This window comes from Prionailurus bengalensis, chromosome A2 (genome assembly GCF_016509475.1).
Source record: "Prionailurus bengalensis isolate Pbe53 chromosome A2, Fcat_Pben_1.1_paternal_pri, whole genome shotgun sequence".
NCBI lineage: Eukaryota > Metazoa > Chordata > Mammalia > Carnivora > Felidae > Prionailurus > Prionailurus bengalensis.
The window spans coordinates 130,137,308-130,155,056 of record NC_057348.1 but is presented as its reverse complement, the minus strand read 5'-3'; the positions used below and the strand labels follow the sequence as shown (position 1 = coordinate 130,155,056).

General features: G+C 37.3%; 1 protein-coding gene across 5 annotated transcripts in view; it reads left to right on the top strand.

The window, feature by feature from the left end:
- The window catches only part of DOCK4 (dedicator of cytokinesis 4), a 434,026-nt gene that overhangs the window by 350,910 nt on the left and 65,367 nt on the right, over nt 1-17,749 (top strand). For all 5 annotated transcript variants that reach the window (XM_043589284.1, XM_043589283.1, XM_043589286.1 and 2 more), the window contains exons 27-30: nt 1,261-1,355; nt 10,681-10,756; nt 12,799-12,899; nt 14,409-14,467. In XM_043589284.1, coding sequence (XP_043445219.1) covers nt 1,261-1,355; nt 10,681-10,756; nt 12,799-12,899; nt 14,409-14,467 — 331 coding nt within the window. The remainder of the gene's footprint in view (nt 1-1,260; nt 1,356-10,680; nt 10,757-12,798; nt 12,900-14,408; nt 14,468-17,749) is intronic.

Below are 17,749 nucleotides of genomic sequence, written 5' to 3'. Positions count from 1 at the left end.
GGGCGCATTTCCACATGGTACATACTACATATCAGTCTATGTGTGTTGATGCCAAAGAAGCTAAAATAAATCCTTGTCAAAATATTTATGGGCTTGATCAAAGCTGTTAGAGTATGTTAAAAAACCACACACACATACACACAGCCACCAGATGTTCCTTATATTTTCAGATTCTAGCTATCTCCTCATCATATCAATGACAACTGTAATCTTATATTCAAGCAGCTTACACGTTTAACATAGTGTGTTGTTGGGTTTCATATATAAAACTCCTGTGTTTGTTTTTTTGTTTGTTTGTTTTAAGCATCAACATACTGTTGACTTCAATCAGATTGGCAGCGAGATGTATTTTCCTAGCATTGCTTAAGGTTACCAAGAAATCTTTGTTTTCTAGTTAATAAGTCTAAATAAGAGCTAGATTGAGCCAATTTCTTTCTGATTGGTCACGCTTTATGTCACTCATTACATGTAGTGTGTTATCTCCTAGAGTTGCCTTTAAGTATAAAATGCTGCAACATTTGGGATCCTATTACTTGTAATGTTTTAAGAAGAGGTATTTCTGTGTCTGGAAATAGCCTCCTGTCAAGAGTGTTTCCAGGTGATGGGTTTAAGGATAACATCTTAGTAAATACCACTGCCTTCTGGCATGACATCTCTGTGAAGAATTCTTTGACACTCATAGCTACTAAGCACTCACCACTGGGCTTGGCCTAGCACACATCCTTATTTGAGTGTATTCCGCATAGCATGCTCAGATTCTGTAAACCTACATGCATACTATTAATACTATATCTTCAGAATGCCCTCTAAGAAACATGGGTGTTTGCTGAAAATTCTTTTTAATGAATATAACTTTCTAAATTTTGACACTTAAAAGGAAGGATTGTTGATAGTTCTCTCAATATGAGAAGTTCTGATGTTTAAGACTATAATAAAAGAAGAGAACATATTTGCCTGCTAAGCCAGTCTTCCCCTTTATTTATAAAACCTAAATGCTTAGAGCTTGTGAAGAGGAATGAGAAGACATTCCCACCATTTATGAGAAAGAAAAGAGAACGTTTGGGAAGAGTAGCAAACCACTTGGGTGTTGAGAATGGGAAGGGTGATGATTCTTTCTCCTGGTGAACTATGAAAACATGGCTCCCTTCTCTGTAGTTTCTTTGGAAATGGTAACAACAGTGCTGTGTGTGTGCCTGTGCGTGTGTGTGTGTTGACAATTACAATAACTCAGTAAAATGGTCTGTTTCCTTCCTATCCAAGGATTTTCTGCTGCAGATATTTACTGTGTTCCGAATATTGATACGCCCAGAGATGTTTCCAAAGGACTGGACTGTTATGCGCTTGGTGGCTAACAAGTAAGACATTTAAATTGATGACAATTGCAGCTCATTGGAGAGGAGGCACAAAATGATTTTTTTTTTAGTCTGATCTCAAATTTGAAAGCTTCAAATCCAGGGATTCTTGTCCTTTGTCTCTGAATTAACTTGTCTCACTTTTTAAAAAGTATTACTATTCATTTTAAATAGGTGATAAATGAACATAGTTCAAAAATCAAGTAATATAACAAGAATATACACTGAAAAATCTCACTCCCACCTTCCATATTTATTCCTTACCCCCAGCCTGTAATAACCACTTTTATTTGTTTCTTGCATGACCTTCCAGTGTTCTTTTCTGCCTGGCAGGTGCATAATACAGCACGTTGCTTTTTCCCCTAAAAAATCCTGGCAGTCTTTCCACATTAATACTTAGAAAGCCCCTCATTTGTTTATGTTTCTTTTTTCTTTGATAGTTGTATCATGTTCTATTGAGTAGATGTACCATTGTTTATTTAACGAGCCCTGTTGCTGGCCACTTGAATCATTTCTAATCTTTCTTCATTCATTTTAACTCAGCGGAATGCATTAAGTGTCTACCATGTACTCAGCACTGGGAATAAGATATGACCCCTGAGTTGGATACATGAAGATTGAAGTTTCTTTTATACAGCCAACTGAGAAGGCTGGTAGACTACTGAAAATAATGCTCTCAGCAAAATTCAGAACTAGAGAAGACATTTGGGGAGACATAAAGATGAATTTGGGGAGACATAAAGATGAATCTCTGGAAGTTGATAAAATTGGCTTGTATTAGGCACATCCAGGGGGAAAAAATCAAACATTTGCATCAGTACTAGAAGGAGTAGGAGCCAGGAAAAGAGATTAGAGGGCAGCCAGAATGGCAGGAGCTGTCCCAGAGAATACAGTGTCATGGCTTTATCTGCTGTCATGCTTCCTGTCTCTGTCATCTCAGGATACAGAATAAAGGTGAAGTTCTTCAGGAAACTGGCTGATCTTTACTTCCACACTTGTCATTTACCCTGTTTCTTGAACATTCTTTCTTTCAAGTCTACGTTTGCCTGCTTCTCCTTCCTCCTCTTGTCCAGCCCCGAACACCTTCACATTCAGGATAACAGTTGAATTCTTCAGGTGTCTAGCCATAGGCCAGAGATACCATATGTCTTCCCCAGATGCCAGGTATGATGGTGGTAAGAGCCACAGTAATATAGGGTTTGATTTTGATAAGATGTGCCTAATATGGCTTCTGCTGCAGTCTACATTTATAGATGTGGAGGTGTTAAAATGATGTGTTAAAAACTTGTGAAGTAACAAATAGTATAATATGGCATATTATATTTTACATAAGTACAGAAGAAGCTTTTCCATTTTGAAGACTAATTGAGATTCCTGAAATAGCTCTCTTTAGAATTTAGCATATTTAGTTTGATATCTGTGAGTAGAATCACATATCTTTTTGTCTGGATGTCCGGAAGCCACAGATTTAAATGGGAACTATTTGTCATGTATCTGGCCTTATTACCAAAGATCTACATGCTGGGTACATGCAGAGGGCTATGAAGTAGTCCAGGGAGCTATCTGGGAAGAGGTCCAGGCTGCTGACATCATCATCATGCAGCATCATCATTTGGTCATCATGTCTGCCCTGTGTGCACAGGGATATTTTGCCTTGAATTAGAATATTTAATGGCAGAAATTCAAACCAAAGATAAATTTGACATTTTGTTCCTTATGTACACAGGCTCTGCTTGAGCTTCCTGAAAATCGTGACCACAATGTGACTTTTTTAAAGTAAACACTGTCTCTCTCTACTTCACCTAAAAATCTACGCTCTGTTTATGAAGACTTCATGGTCACACAAATGGGTAACAGACTTAGAAGTATAGATTCTGCTTTTGAGTAAACACACAATGTTCAGTATTTTTATCTGGTGCTAATCAAACAGGAGCACAGTTACTTTGAGATGAGCTCTGTGTAATACATTTAAACAGAAGATACTCCAAAAGCAAATCCAAGGAAAAGGCCATCAGCCTTTGCTAAATGCGATGACATCATGCCCTTGCCACCCAAGTCAGTGCTGATAAGAAGTGAGCACTGTTTTTCCACTGGTGATGGCAAGTCCGATCTAATTTGTAGAGAGGGCTCCAGGGTCTGGTAGAACTCCTGCATAGTTGAAACAGACACTGCTCTTTGCCATTCTGCTTCCCTCTCTTCTCCCCATTCAACTACCCTAGCCATTTCCTGTTCAAATTATGAAGCCATATGAGATTTTCCTTGCCTTATGAGTGCAATATGTTCCAGAAATAAGCCTTCAACTCTTCCTGCTTTATCCATACAGGTATTAGTCATGTAATATTGGTAGAAAACTAAATTTCTGAAAGATGTTAAGGATATTTAAAATATGTTGAAGAACGTACACTGGAAAGAAAACATTATCGCTTTGCTAACTGTGTAGAAGCAAGTTGGAGGAGCTAGGTCTACATCTCTCAGGTTGACCACCTTTCTTCCATGGTGCTACCTTCCTTAGATGGTTTGATCAGGGCTCCTCAAAGAGGCATTTTGACCCAAACTCCCACTTTTACTACCCACTATGTGCTTCATACATGCCAAATTGATAGTAACTAGCTGAGAAGTCACACTGCCCTACCCTCGAACTCAAAATATGCATTCTTTTATGTGCCAATCCTTTCTTCCTGTGTGTTCAAGTAAGTTAAATGCCTTTAACTTTCATCTACAAACTATATTGTCCCAAACCACGTAGCTTCCCTGCTTTATGTGAAGTCCTACCAAAAGCTATGACCAGACTCTTGGTGATTAGTACGGTCTTGTGTGGTTTATTTCCACCTGAATGTCTAATATTAGGTAACACAGTAACTGCATCCAGGCTAAATTTCACAAGGATAAGACATGTGACTCTCTAGCTTGTGTGCAAAGCTGTATTGTGCCCACTGTTAAGTTCTTGGTAGATGTTTCTGATGAGAACAACTGCTCAATTTGAGAAAGAAGGAACATAAGGGAGATGAAAATTAAGTACCAAAAATACAGGACACTTTGAGACAAGCTTCTTTCCACCCCCTTCCCATACACATTGCAAAATACAGTACAAAAATAAAGTCACAGTTTTATACATTTTCAAAGAGATAAATCTTATAACAGACTTGCTGCTGAGGAAAGTAAAACCTTCTGGCCTACGAGTTGAAATTTCAGGTTCTTAATTTATTTATTTTGTGTACATGGTGGCTTCAAACCTAGGGTACATTTTCTTTTGTGCTTTTTCTCATCAAACCCTGAATTATTTAGTTGACTATTACTATTAGCTAATTTAGCTTTCATATGAGATCTATGTAGTGAATAGGTGATTTATGGAATCAAAGATTCTTAGGAGAGGTCATTCATTTCCTGACCCATCCATTTAGCAAATCTTTTTTGTTGCCTACAGTATAAAATAAATTCCATAAAAATAGAGCACAGTTATTTGAAGATGTTTATGAAAGGAACTTTGCTCTGTACTGGGATTGGAGAGCTCTTTCATTAGGAAGTCAAACTTGAGCTGAAAGCTAAAGCAGGAGTTAACAGGTAGACAGCAAAGGAAGAATGTTCTTACCAGCAGGAATAGCATATACAAAGGCCCTGTGGTCAGGATGAATGTGGCACATTTAAATGCACCAAAGGACTGTTACTATGGCTGAAACATGAGGAGAGAAGGAACCAGTAAAGATGAGGTGGGAAGATGAAGACAGAGCCCAAATATTAGGGAGTAGAGAAACATGAAAGAAACCAAGAAGAACCAGTTCGTAGCTTAATACAGCAGTGCAGGTAAGAGATGCTGATGGCTTGAACAGGTGGATAGCAGTGAAGGTAGTAAGAAGAACAATTTTGAAGATAGAGATAACATAACTTACAGGTGACTGGATGTGGGTGGAAGAGAAAAAATGGAAGATGGCCTTTAGAATTTTGGCTTGAACAAAAGGATGAATGGTGGTGCCATTCACTTTGGTGGGAAATACTGAGAGGAACAGCTTTGGTGGGGGGGAGGTGAAGAATCTTACGTTAAACAAGTTTGAGATGCTCTTAGATATCCAAGTGGAAACATAGAAGAGGAAGCTACCCATGCTTATATGGAGCTGAGGGAAGGGGTTAGAGCTGATGATGTGCATTTGAGGGTCACCAGCATATGGATGGTATTTGAAGCCATGGAACTGAATGAGAGCACCCAGAAAGGAATGTAGACTGAAAGGGGGAAGAATACTTAGAACAGAGCTGTAGAGGATACTGCTATTAAAGGTCAGGGTATGGAGAAGCATCCAGCAAAAGAGACTGAAAAGGAGCACCCTGTGATTTAAAATGAGAACCAGCAGACTACAGTGTCCTGTGAAGTAAGTATTTCATGAAGGAAGGAATACCAAGAGCTGCTGGGAGGTTGAAGATGATGAAGACTGGCAGTTGACCTGGGATTTGGCAGTGCGGTGTAGAGATTGATGACCTTGACATGTGCTGTTGCAGTGGACCGATAGAGAAAGCCTTATATCAGAGTGAATTCAAGAACAGGTAGGAATTGAGAAAGTGAAAACAGTAAATATAAGCCGCTCTCTAGAAGTTTTGCTGTGAAAGGGAGCAGAGAAATGGGACTATATCTGGAAGGAATTAGGAGACTAGGACCCTTTTTAAAACATGGAATTATATAGTATTTTGGCTTATAGATAGGTCTGGCCCAGCAAAGACAGAAATACTGATGATACTAAAGAAAACAGGAATAAGTGAAGGAACAACTTGGGTAGGCAAGTGGGGGTATCGAGAACTGCCTGTTCCCTCTCCACAGTCAGCTTGCACTGGAAATGACACCAGCCATGTAGGCCGTGCTTTTTGTGGTAAGACTCTCTCAACAAAAGAAGCTCTGATCTCATGCACACAAAGAAATCCTGACCTTAGCTAGGAGCATTGGCATAGTAACAGGAGGGAAGACAGGGTATGTGATAGTGATGATGAAAAAGTTGGATGGTAGGGCAGCTGATCTGTTAAGCACCCGCCAACATCACTACCACTGCTTTTTGTTCGTACTGGTGGTGTTTTTCTTTTAGAGTTATAATCCTTAAACAATTTTCCTGTCCAGGGGAGAGAGAAGATACTGATTTTTGCCAAAACTATCTATTAGTAAGATGAATGTGCCACACTCAAATAGTTATGGCAAATATTTACACAAGAACTTCCCACATGGTCCCTATCCTGGTGAGTTGGGAGGAGCTGGCAGGAAGAATGAATACATGAAAGGAAAGGTTTCCTTAAGACCTGAGCCTAACAGGCCAAAACTGAGGCTGCTGACATGTGAGTGACTTTCTGCCACTACTGCTCAGTGGAGAAGGTCAAGGGAGTTGTTAAAATCCCTCTCTTTCAATCCTTGTTCCATTCTTCCTCACCCACACTGCATGCTTCCTTGACTAAAAGCAAAAGCACTTGGCTTCCTGCTTCCTTGTTTTGGCTTATGTTGTGCCCTCCACTTGGAGTGTCTTTGCTTCTGTTCTTTAAAATATCTTTCAAAGGGGTGTAAGGTGTTTTACAAGCTTCTCATTTTAGAATTACCTACTACAGCAACCAAGGATAACAAAGCATAGGTTTAAATATAGTTGTGAGGCTACAATAGAACTTATTGTTTGGGGCGCCTGGGTGGCGCAGTCGGTTAAGCGTCCGACTTCAGCCAGGTCACGATCTCGCGGTCCGGGAGTTCGAGCCCCACGTCAGGCTCTGGGCTGATGGCTCGGAGCCTGGAGCCTGTTTCCGATTCTGTGTCTCCCTCTCTCTCTGCCCCTCCCCCGTTCATGCTCTGTCTCTCTCTGTCCCAAAAATAAATAAACGTTGAAAAAAAAAAAAAAAGAACTTATTGTGGACTAGACCCTTGGTAAAACAGTGGTTAACAAGGCCAAATTCCCTAAACATCATTGCTCTCCAAGTCCAACCCTTCTGTCTTGTCTTCTCTCTGCAACACAGTCCCCAAAATGAAACAGGGTAATCAGGTGCATGAGAATCATCTGGCTGGGCCCCACCTTGAACTCACCAGGCCATGGGTGGTGGTAAGGCCCTGAAGTCTTATGAATACTTGAGGTGATTATCATGCGCTCTGAAGTTTGAGAATCACTAGCTTGGATCAGTCCCCTTGATGGCCTTCCAGGATTTTCATCTGCCCCAAGTGTCTTTGTGTTGATCCCTTCTGCCCCCATTAACACACCAGATTGTAGGGAGGTTACCTCCACGAATAGATTTCCTGAGGTTTTCTGTGTGTAAACATTAGTGTTGTTGATACCTAGTTTATCCACAAAGGGGCTTCTCCCAGTCCAGGTATCATTTGTGGAGGTGGGCTTTTGCTTGAGCACATTATCATCTTGGAGTAGTTTTCAAACTGACAAATTCTGAGAAATGGGATTTCTATAGCAAGGAGAGAGCGTTACTTAAAAAATACTTTCGAAATGCTAGAATCAGGTGGCAACTGAAAATCTTGAAGCCATAACTTTGACTTCCTGTGCACTGTTTCCTCTTTTATGTGTAAATTTTATTGTGCTGTGCCCACAGATTACAGCTGTCAGAAATGATCCTTGTGGCTGCGTTTCTGTGGCAGATATCAGTAATTTGACCATTTGTAGTAACAGATTGCAAACCTTTCTTGGCTATTGAATTGGAGTGCTGAGATTTGAAATGTCCTTAATATTCAGAAACTGAGTCATGAGTAAAAGAATAAAACCAAAGGAGCCACATGATTTTGGATAAATTGGAACAAGTAAAGAAAGATCCCTAAACACCACAGGTATCAACTGTAATGAAGGAGCAATAATGCATAAATGCCTTCAGCTGACTTGGGGACCTGTGTGCCAGGATACTGACTCAGTGCTGAGTTACCATAAAAAGCTCTCAGAGCTGCCTCTGTGTCTTGGGCTGAATGTTATAAGCATAAATGAAAGGCATTTGAAGTAGACTCATTTTAGGTCTTTCTAGCCCAGAGGAGTCTTACTTTTGGAGATCTTACTCTCAGCATATCAAATATATTAAATAGATCCACAAACCACATTTTACTGAAGAAAAAAACAATTTTTACATTTTGCTTTTTAAACTACTAGCCTACGAGTAAATTATTTAACTCCAATTGGTTGTGATTTCGCAGCATTTCTGTACAGTTGGGAATTCTTGTGAAGATTTTAAAAGTAACCTATACTTTTTTTTAATACAATAGAAGTTACTGAAATGTGAAATTGAACATTTAATGAAATCAGTAATGTTGCATTCTCTGGAAGTGTAATTAACCTTTTTTAGTTTTTATTTTGCAGTTTAAAATTTTGATCCCATTTTATTTTTTCAGGTCTCAGTATTTTCCAAAGCCCTTCAATAGCATTCCGTTTTCTGATAATTAAGCTTTAGTTTCATAAAATAAGTTTTGGATAGACTACTTTCTTTGGACATTTTAATGATTTCTTCAGTTGTCATCATTACTTTTGCTAGTGGCTACTGAAAATTGCCACTTTATGCTATTTTCAGGTGATTTCTGTCTTTGATAGGAAATTCACTGATGATACCCTGCTGTTTTGGGGGTTGAAGACACCATAGGACTTTGCAATTTCATAGGCTTTGCTTATACTTAACTTTCCTAGTAAGGTTCGTTGAAAGATGTAATTGACATATGTAAAATGAACATGCATGTACCACAGTGCTTGCTCATGGTAGAGCAGGTACCCAAGGCATGGTGGTTTTCTGCTCTTTCCCTTTCTTTACCCTGAGCTTCACGTTCAGTCATCCAACCCCTTAGTCTCATTAATACTCTCCTATCCCAGGAGAAGGCTCTAATAGTGAGTTTTCCAGAACATAACAGTAATGAGCCTTTATGTCCCTCAAAGACTGCAAATACTCTTCTGGTTAGTAAATATCCTTCTAATCTATGTTTCACCAATAGGATAATCAAGTTGATGGGGTGTTGTTTCATTTTATTTGGGGTCATACAGCTCTACTCTTCGATTCCAAATCCTGTGGTGAGAACTGGAGTCCGATCACATCACAAACTCCCATCAGGCATGCATCTCAGCAAAGGCCAAGGAGGTTTCCGAATGTCAACCATGTATATATACCATTTGTGTATGGTATTTTGGGGAGTGGCCTATCTCGTTTCAGCATAATTCTGTATGTAATATGAAATCAACTGGATATGTATTCAGTTTTGGATGTCAACTACTATAGCTGTAAAAAGGAGCAGGTTTTGAACAAATTGCATAAGTCTAGAGTTAACCAAGAATGCTCACCAAACCCTTCCCTTTTACTCTCCCCAGCAAGCTACACGTGGCTGCATGTGACTCCTTGTCAGGCCTCCCCTACTTTCTCTAGCCCTGAGATGCCCCATTCTCTGAATTGTTCTAATAGCCCCTGGCAGTTTCATACAGTGTAGTGCTGGGTTATAGACAATTTCACAGTCTGTAATTGTTTCTTTAGTGGCATTCTGTCACCAAGAGAGAGGGAGTCTGCCTTCAGGAGCTCTTGCATGCCCCCTAATACCTGGAACAGGGGAAACAGAGAGAAGACCTATAATAAATATTCAATATATTCTTTCATTTTATCTATTTCTTCTTTAGGCTCCATTTCTTTTTCTGCATTTTTTTTTAAAGTGTGGCTTTCTCCCATGTTCATCAAACATGGAATATTATATTTGAAGTAATCATTTTGCTTTCTTCAGAAATTAATAATACCATAAAACATCAGGAGATTAATGTATTTCTGCCTGAGTTGTATGAATTCATAGATCTTTGTATCATTTTACAAAGAACTTAAGTGATTGATTTTTTTTTCTTTTTTACCTGGTGTCCCTTTTCTCTGTTTCAAATATGAATTATCTAATATTGTCCCACATTGGGGGCGACTGGCTGGCTCAGTCAGTAGACCAGGGGACTCTTGATCTCGAGGTCATAATTTCAAGTTCCATGTTGGACGTAGAGATTACTTTTTAAAAAATTAAATTAAGGGGCCCCTGGGTGGTTCTGCCGGTTAAGGGTCCGACTTTGACTCAGGTCATGATCTCTCGGTTCCTGAGTTCAAGCTCTGCATTGGGCTCTGTGCTGACAGCTCGGAGCCTGAAACCTGCTTCACATTCTGTGACTCCCTATCTTTCTGCCCCTCCGCCATTCGCTGTCACTCTCTAAAAAATAAATAAACATTAAAAAAAATTAAATTTAAAAAAAGGTGCATGGTATTCAAATAATATTGTTCCACACGCTTTCTATAGGGTTTCTTTTATCTTAATTGCTTTTTTCTTATCTAATAAATGATTTTCACTAATGCAAAGTTTTGACCTTAAAATGTTCTTTTTTTTTATCACTAGTGTTATTATTACAACAGTTCTATACCTGTCTGATGCACTTCGTAAGAATTTCTTAAATGAAAACTTTGATTATAAGGTAAGTATCAATCTGGATGACTATCCTGCCTGAGCTGAAATCTTTTACCTTGTACTTGAGGAAATTATCTAATGTATTTTCTTGCTCTTAACAATAGGAAAGTAAATTTATTCCACCTCCCCTATACCCTAAATTTATCTTGGGCCATTGTAGTTTTCATTATGAATAATATTCAAAGAGTTTTCATTATATTTGTCAACAAGCTGGGGCTTTTATCCTGCTTGTCAACCTACTGGAAATCCTAGTGCTTAAGAGGAGGTAGTTCTGTGTTGTTACTATAAATTTTTATTCGTCTTTCCTGTATGGTCCTTATGTGTGACAAAGGGAACTTAGAACATACGTTTTTAAGACATTTTTTAAAATAGACTTTATATGAAGAAAATGTTTACAAAGTCAACACTTCAGTTCCTTTACTTCTCCATCTTCACATTTTTTTAGAATGAATTAAAAAATACATTGAAAGATAGGTAAAATTCTTTAAGGCAGAACTGTCTATACATCTATAATTTGTTATGCCTAACAATTCATGATAGATTATTTTTTAAATGGGAAATGATAAATGGTAAACCAAGATGGGCAGTGGCTATTTTGGCTTCCCTTCTTAATGATATTTTATATTTTTGGCATCTTTATTTCTTATTCTTTCTAATTAACATTTTTCATATTAAACATTTAAGAAAAGGTCCACATTTGGATAATTACAAGGTGTTTTAAAAACCACAAATGCAGTAAAGACCTTTGGAATTGAAAGGTTGCCTAATATATCTTTATATCATATCATACAATAATAAATAGATCAAAATATCATGATCACAGCTCTACCTTTTTTTATGTTTGTTTATTTTTGAGAGAGAGAGACAGAGAGAGACAGAGAGAGAGACAGAACATGAGTGGGGGAGAGGCAGAGAGAGAGGGAGACACAGGGTCTGAAGCAGGCTCGAGTCTCCAAGCTGTTAGCACAGAGCCTGATGCAGGGCTTGAGCTCACGAATTGTGAGATCATGACCTGAGCCAAGGTCAGGCAATCAGCCAACTGAGCCACCCAGGTGCCCACAACACTCCTTTTTAATACTCAAGTTGTTTCTGCTATTTTATTCTTATAAATTTCTCTATGTACCTTCTTACACAATCAAACGTGGTGTATGTCTCTAGTTTTGTTTTTTTGTTTTTTGTTTTTGGATAAACATCTGTAAGTGGAATTGTTGAGTTAAAGGTTGTACCAGTTATATTTGATTGCTTATATGTATGCCAACCTGGAATTATCGACTAAATTAATATTTTGTGAAGCATCTGTTCTTGACTTTTGTTCATTATTTTGCTTAGTTTTATCATATTCTTTTTTGTTTGTAAGAGCTCTTTATATATAAAAGATATTTATAGTGTTTCTCCTACTTATTTCTAATTGTACTTGGTGTCAGTGGAGAAGTAGTGTCCTTTCGTTATGTCATGTGTTTGGGTTAAGTTTATTTTGGGGAATTTTATTCTGATCTCATTCTGATGCTGTTTTTAATGTAAGAAAACTTAGACAAAGATTTGTCTGGGCAGGGAATTTTTATATACTGTCTGAATTTAAAGTTGTTAGCATATCCAGAGAAGTGTACGCCTTTTTTTTTTTTAATTCTCCATTAAAAGGAGTTCCAAAAATGAATTCTTACAGGAATAAAGTAACCCAACTTACACCGCAGCTTCCGTGGAGATACTCAGACATATAAGAGAAACGAAACACCTACCATGTAACATATACCAGAGAGCTTATGAAACCTAGGATACGGCATTGGCACAGTGTATAGATAGATAGTGTTTATTTGCTTTACTTCTTCTTTGTTCCAGCAAATTTCAAGCATATATACAAGTAGAGAGAGTAGTGTAATGAACCCCCATATACCCATATCCAGCTTCAACTATTATCAACACAGGGTCAATCTGATTTCAACTATGCCCACATTCCTTACCACTGTTGAAGCAAAGCAAAGATATAATGTCGCTTAACCTGTACATATTTTTGTAACACTATAGTATTTAAATATTTTGTTCTCGTTCTAGATTTGGGATTCCTACTTTTACCTCGCAGTCATTTTTATAAACCAATTGTGTCTACAGTTAGAGATGTTCACACCTTCCAAAAAGAAAAAGGTGTTAGAAAAGTAAGTAGTAGTGTATCACTGGGTGCAATTATGAGGCAAATCAAATGTTGTGCCTTTAAAAGGGTGTTTAGTTCAAGTGATTCTTAAATCATGTCCATAACTGGAAACAACAATGGAGAGGCAATGAACAAGAGGACAAGAATCAGTCTTTTCTGGAAATTTTGAACTTACTTACTGTCCTCAGTCTTTCAGGAATCAGTGTACTATAGAAGCAAATACTAGGTATTTGTCCAAAGGATACAAAAATGCTGATTTGAGGGGGCACATGCACCCCAACGTTTATTGCAGTGCTATCAATAATAGCCAAAGTATGGAAAGAGCCCAAATCTCCATCGGCTGATAAATGGATAAAGAAGGTGTGGTATATATATATATATAATGGAATTTTACTCCACAATCAAGAAGAATTAGATCTTGCTATTTGTAACAACATGGATGGAACTACAGTGTATTTATTGTTCTAAGGGAAAGAAGTCAGTCAGAGAAAGACAGATATCATATGATTTCACTCGTGTGGAATTTAAGATACAAAACAGATGAACATAAGGGAAGGGAAGCAAAAATAATATAAAAACAGAGAGGGAGACAGACCCTAAAAGACTCTTAAATACAGAGAATAAACAGAGGGTTGCTGGTGGGGTGTTGAGGGGGGTGGGGGTATGGGCAAGTGAAAGAGGGGCATTGAGGAGACACTTGTTGGGATGAACACTGGGTGTTATATATAAGTGATGAGTCACTAAATTCTGTTCCTGAAATCATTAGTAGATGATAGGTTAACCAACTTGGATTTAAATTAAAAAAAAAAAAAGTGTAGGTTAAAGAAATGTCTAAAAATATAGGTGAAATCAAGAAAAATGTTTGTTGAAAATAATGACATTTACCTTACATATTTATTAAAAGAGTAATAAAGTGGGGAATAAATAAAATTAAAAATTAAAAAAAGAATCAAATAAATTAGGGGATAGATCTTTTTTATTAAAGGATTTATACAAGAATTTACATTAGAAGCATTACGACACCTACATTAAACATCTTTAATTAAAAACACAGTGTCTTTGGGGCACCTGGGTGGCTCAGTCAGTTAAGTGTCTGACTCTTAACTTCGGCTCAGGTCATGATCTCACATTTTGTGGGTTTGAACCCTGTGTGAGGCTCTGTGCTGGCAGTGTGGAACCTACTTGGGATTCTCTCTCTCTGCCCCTCACCTGCTCAAATACCCTGTCTCTCTTTCTTTCTCTCAAAATAAATAAACTTTAAAACAAACAAAAAACATTGTGTCTTTTATTTTTATTTTTTTAAGATTTTATTTTTTAAGTAATCTCCATACTCAACATGGGGCTTGAACTCACAACACCGAGATCAAGAGTCACATGCTTCACCAGCTGAGCCAGCCAGCCACCCCCCAACATAGTGTCTTTTAATTCACATTGATAGTTTATATCTTAAAGAGACACAAATACCTTTTGTTCTGAAGGCTTTGTATCAGGTTTGCTTTTTGTTTTATTTCAGGTATGGTGACATGCGCGTCACAATGGGTTGTGAAATTTTCAGTATGTGGCAAAACCTAGGTAAGTAATGGAAAGAGAAGCCACCTCCATTGTAGTTGATCACTGTACTTTTAAGTGTGCAAATGAAGGACAATTTACCAATGATGGCATTTGAAACCAAGTGTCTATATCAAGTTATCATAGAAAGTAATTGATATTTTGGAATTGAATATGGTTATAACTAATTTTTTAAATTGGTACCTGTCTGAAAAATCAACTTACCTTTGTGTGTTTCATTATTCATGAACGATAAATTTTATAATCTACCAATGCTCCAATAATACATTTTTAGCAATGAGCTAATCTTTCAGAATTTGGGATTGTAACAACTCAAAATTTCTAGAACTCTGAATTGAGGCTATGAATCATAACAAATTTAGAATTAACTTGATGAAGCATTGGCTTGTGCACCAGTACTCTTAAAAACTTGACAGCATGGATCTATATCATAAAGAGTATAGCCGAAGGATTTTAAAGCATCTGCAGTTGCTAAGATACTATTAGATTCCGTTTTGTTAATGACACAGCAGATAGAGCGTATTACTATAGTAAATTGTTGACCCTGACCTGGTTGCATGGAAAAGAATAATATTTGGAAAATAAATTGTTTTATGATCTCATTGGCATATGGTTTCTTTATAGAGATCCAACTTATTTAATTTTGTATGCTAATTGTGCAAGTTTATAGTATTCATTTACTATTACTGCATTGTAAATTTCTCCTTGCAATTCATTAAAGTGATGGGCTTATTTGAATTGAATATGTAATGATCTAAAAGTATCTTTTGGGCTCATCCAAGCACAACTTGGAAATGGCAGGATTTGTTTTCTGTAAATGAAAATAGAACCATTATCATTTTACTTCATGTGACAGAATGATTTTTGACCAGGATCTGTATATATACATAGTGATATTCATAGCAATTTGAGGAAGCCTTGTTAAATATAATTGAGCCCCTGTTCAGTGCTTGCTGGTAATTTCAGCAAATAAGTGAGTTAGCATCTTGAAAGCAATCTCCACCTGTCTAAGGCCAGCTAGAAGAAGTCTAGGATGTATCTTTAGATTCAGCTCAAAAATAGCATCAGTTTGTCTTACTTGATGAGTACCCCTCTCAGTCTTTATGTTTTGTTAATTCTTTGTGGTGTTTTTCAAAAGCAGATAAAGCCCTGTACTGCCCATATTGCATTTGGCATTAATTTAACAAGATGTTTTCCAAAGAATGCTGCATTGGAATGCTGTTGTGGTTGATTAAATCCTTGTCAGAGCTCAAATGATAAAACCAGGACAGATTCGTTTGAGTTACCAGAATGTTAGAAAACATGGCAGATTTCCCTTTTAGATGAATATTAGCCTTGCTAATGGTTATGTGGTTGTTTCCACATAAATCTTTACTCAAGCCAGGATAGCTATGCACTTAGGGCCATGACCATGGGCTTGTTAAATAAATCTGGTGCCTTTAGTCTCCCTAATGATCTCATGATATACTTGATAAACTTTCCCCAGCTATTTTGTCCTTAAAACAAAAATATTTCTACCTCTCTGGTTTTTGTGTTAAATTATTTCTTTGTTTCGCTCAAAAATCTAGACAATGTGGAAAATCTCTGGAACATATGGATCCCCCCAACACATGATCATGTCAGTAGTCTTTAGAACATCGGTAAAATGGACCTGGAGCCCCAGCAGCATCACTGGGAGCTTGTGAGAGATGCAAATGACCTGGCTCCACCCCACACCTACTGAAACAGAATCACTGGGAGTGGACACAACTGTGTTTTAATAGGTTATCCAGATGATTCTTGACTAAGGATTGGAAAGCACTGCTTTAGATACTATCTATCCCCTTTCTTTGTTTTCCCAGCCCTAAAGACTAGCTCTAGCTTAGTTCTAGCAGTCTGTTAGAAAAGGCTCATTATACTCAATACAAATTCCCAGCATGACATAGTTCAAATACAAGATGAGGGTAAATTTTCACCTCATTCCTTTGTTTTTGTATTATTTCCCTGGAGTTGTGTCCTGACTTTTCTAAGACTTCCAAAACATAAGGTGAATTTTAAAGATCACTGCTATTGTACAACAACTAGACTTGGGAAATGTTTAGAAGTGTTAAAGCCTCTCTTGCGACATGAATTTTTACAAAATGATAAGAAAAATGATAAGAAAAAAAGGATTCGGAGTGCTATTTTAACACCCCTTAGAGACCTTAATTCAGCTTGTTACTTAGGAATCTGAAAATATATTTATTACAATTTGGTTTATGGAAGATGTCACATTGAGTGTTTAGAATGCTAAAGATTTTATTCAGATAATTATAGATGTCCATTTCTTAATGGAACAGGCCAACAAATTCAATGTAACATAATTCATAAAGCCCTGGCTATGTGCAAGTTATTTGGAGAGATATAACAAAAATGGTCCATGTCTATACAGAGCTTAGTTTTAAAATGTTACATTTTAAACCTTTTGTCCAGTTTCTGTGAGACAAGAAAAATCTTGATAAAAACCAATCACCATGTTTTAGTAAAGCAAGTAAGCTTTATGATTTTATAAATCAAGATCCTCAGTAATTTTTAGTAGATATAAAAAACGCTAACTATTAGAAAGTAAATTGCAGAAAGGAAATAATACTCAGAGTAATTAATACATTTTTGGCCATTTGAAACTACCCAGTTAGTCTAATACAGAAACAAAATTTTACTGAACAATTATTATTATTATTATTATTATTATTATTATTATTATTTTAGACAGAGGGAGAGCTGGGGAGAGGGATGAAAAGAGACAATCTTAAGCAGGCTCCATGCTGAACGTGGAGCCTGATGAGGGGCTTGATCTCATGACCCTGGGATCATGACCTGAGCCCAAATCAAGAGTCACATGTTCAACCAGCTGAGCCACCCAGGCACCCCTGAACAATATTTTTCAATCAGATTTTGGTCATTAATATTTACCTAGAAGTGTGGAAACTCTTTCATATGCTAGGAACAAGTTGGTTCTTCCATTCTGTTGAGGACAAGGAATAAAGGGCACATGTAATTTTGTCTGCTTTTAAGCACAAAGCTGTACGATTTCCGAATCTGATCATTATATCCCTAGATTTACCTATGAACAATGGACCATATAGCGATTATAGGTTTAATTTTTTGAGGAAATGCCATACTGTATTCCACAGTGACTGTACTATTTTACATTCCCACTAACAGTACACATGAGTTCCATTGTCTCCACATCCTTGCCAACGCTTGTTCTTTTCTCTCTTTTTCTCTCTGTCTTTTTGAGAATAGCCATCCTAAGGTGTGTGAGGT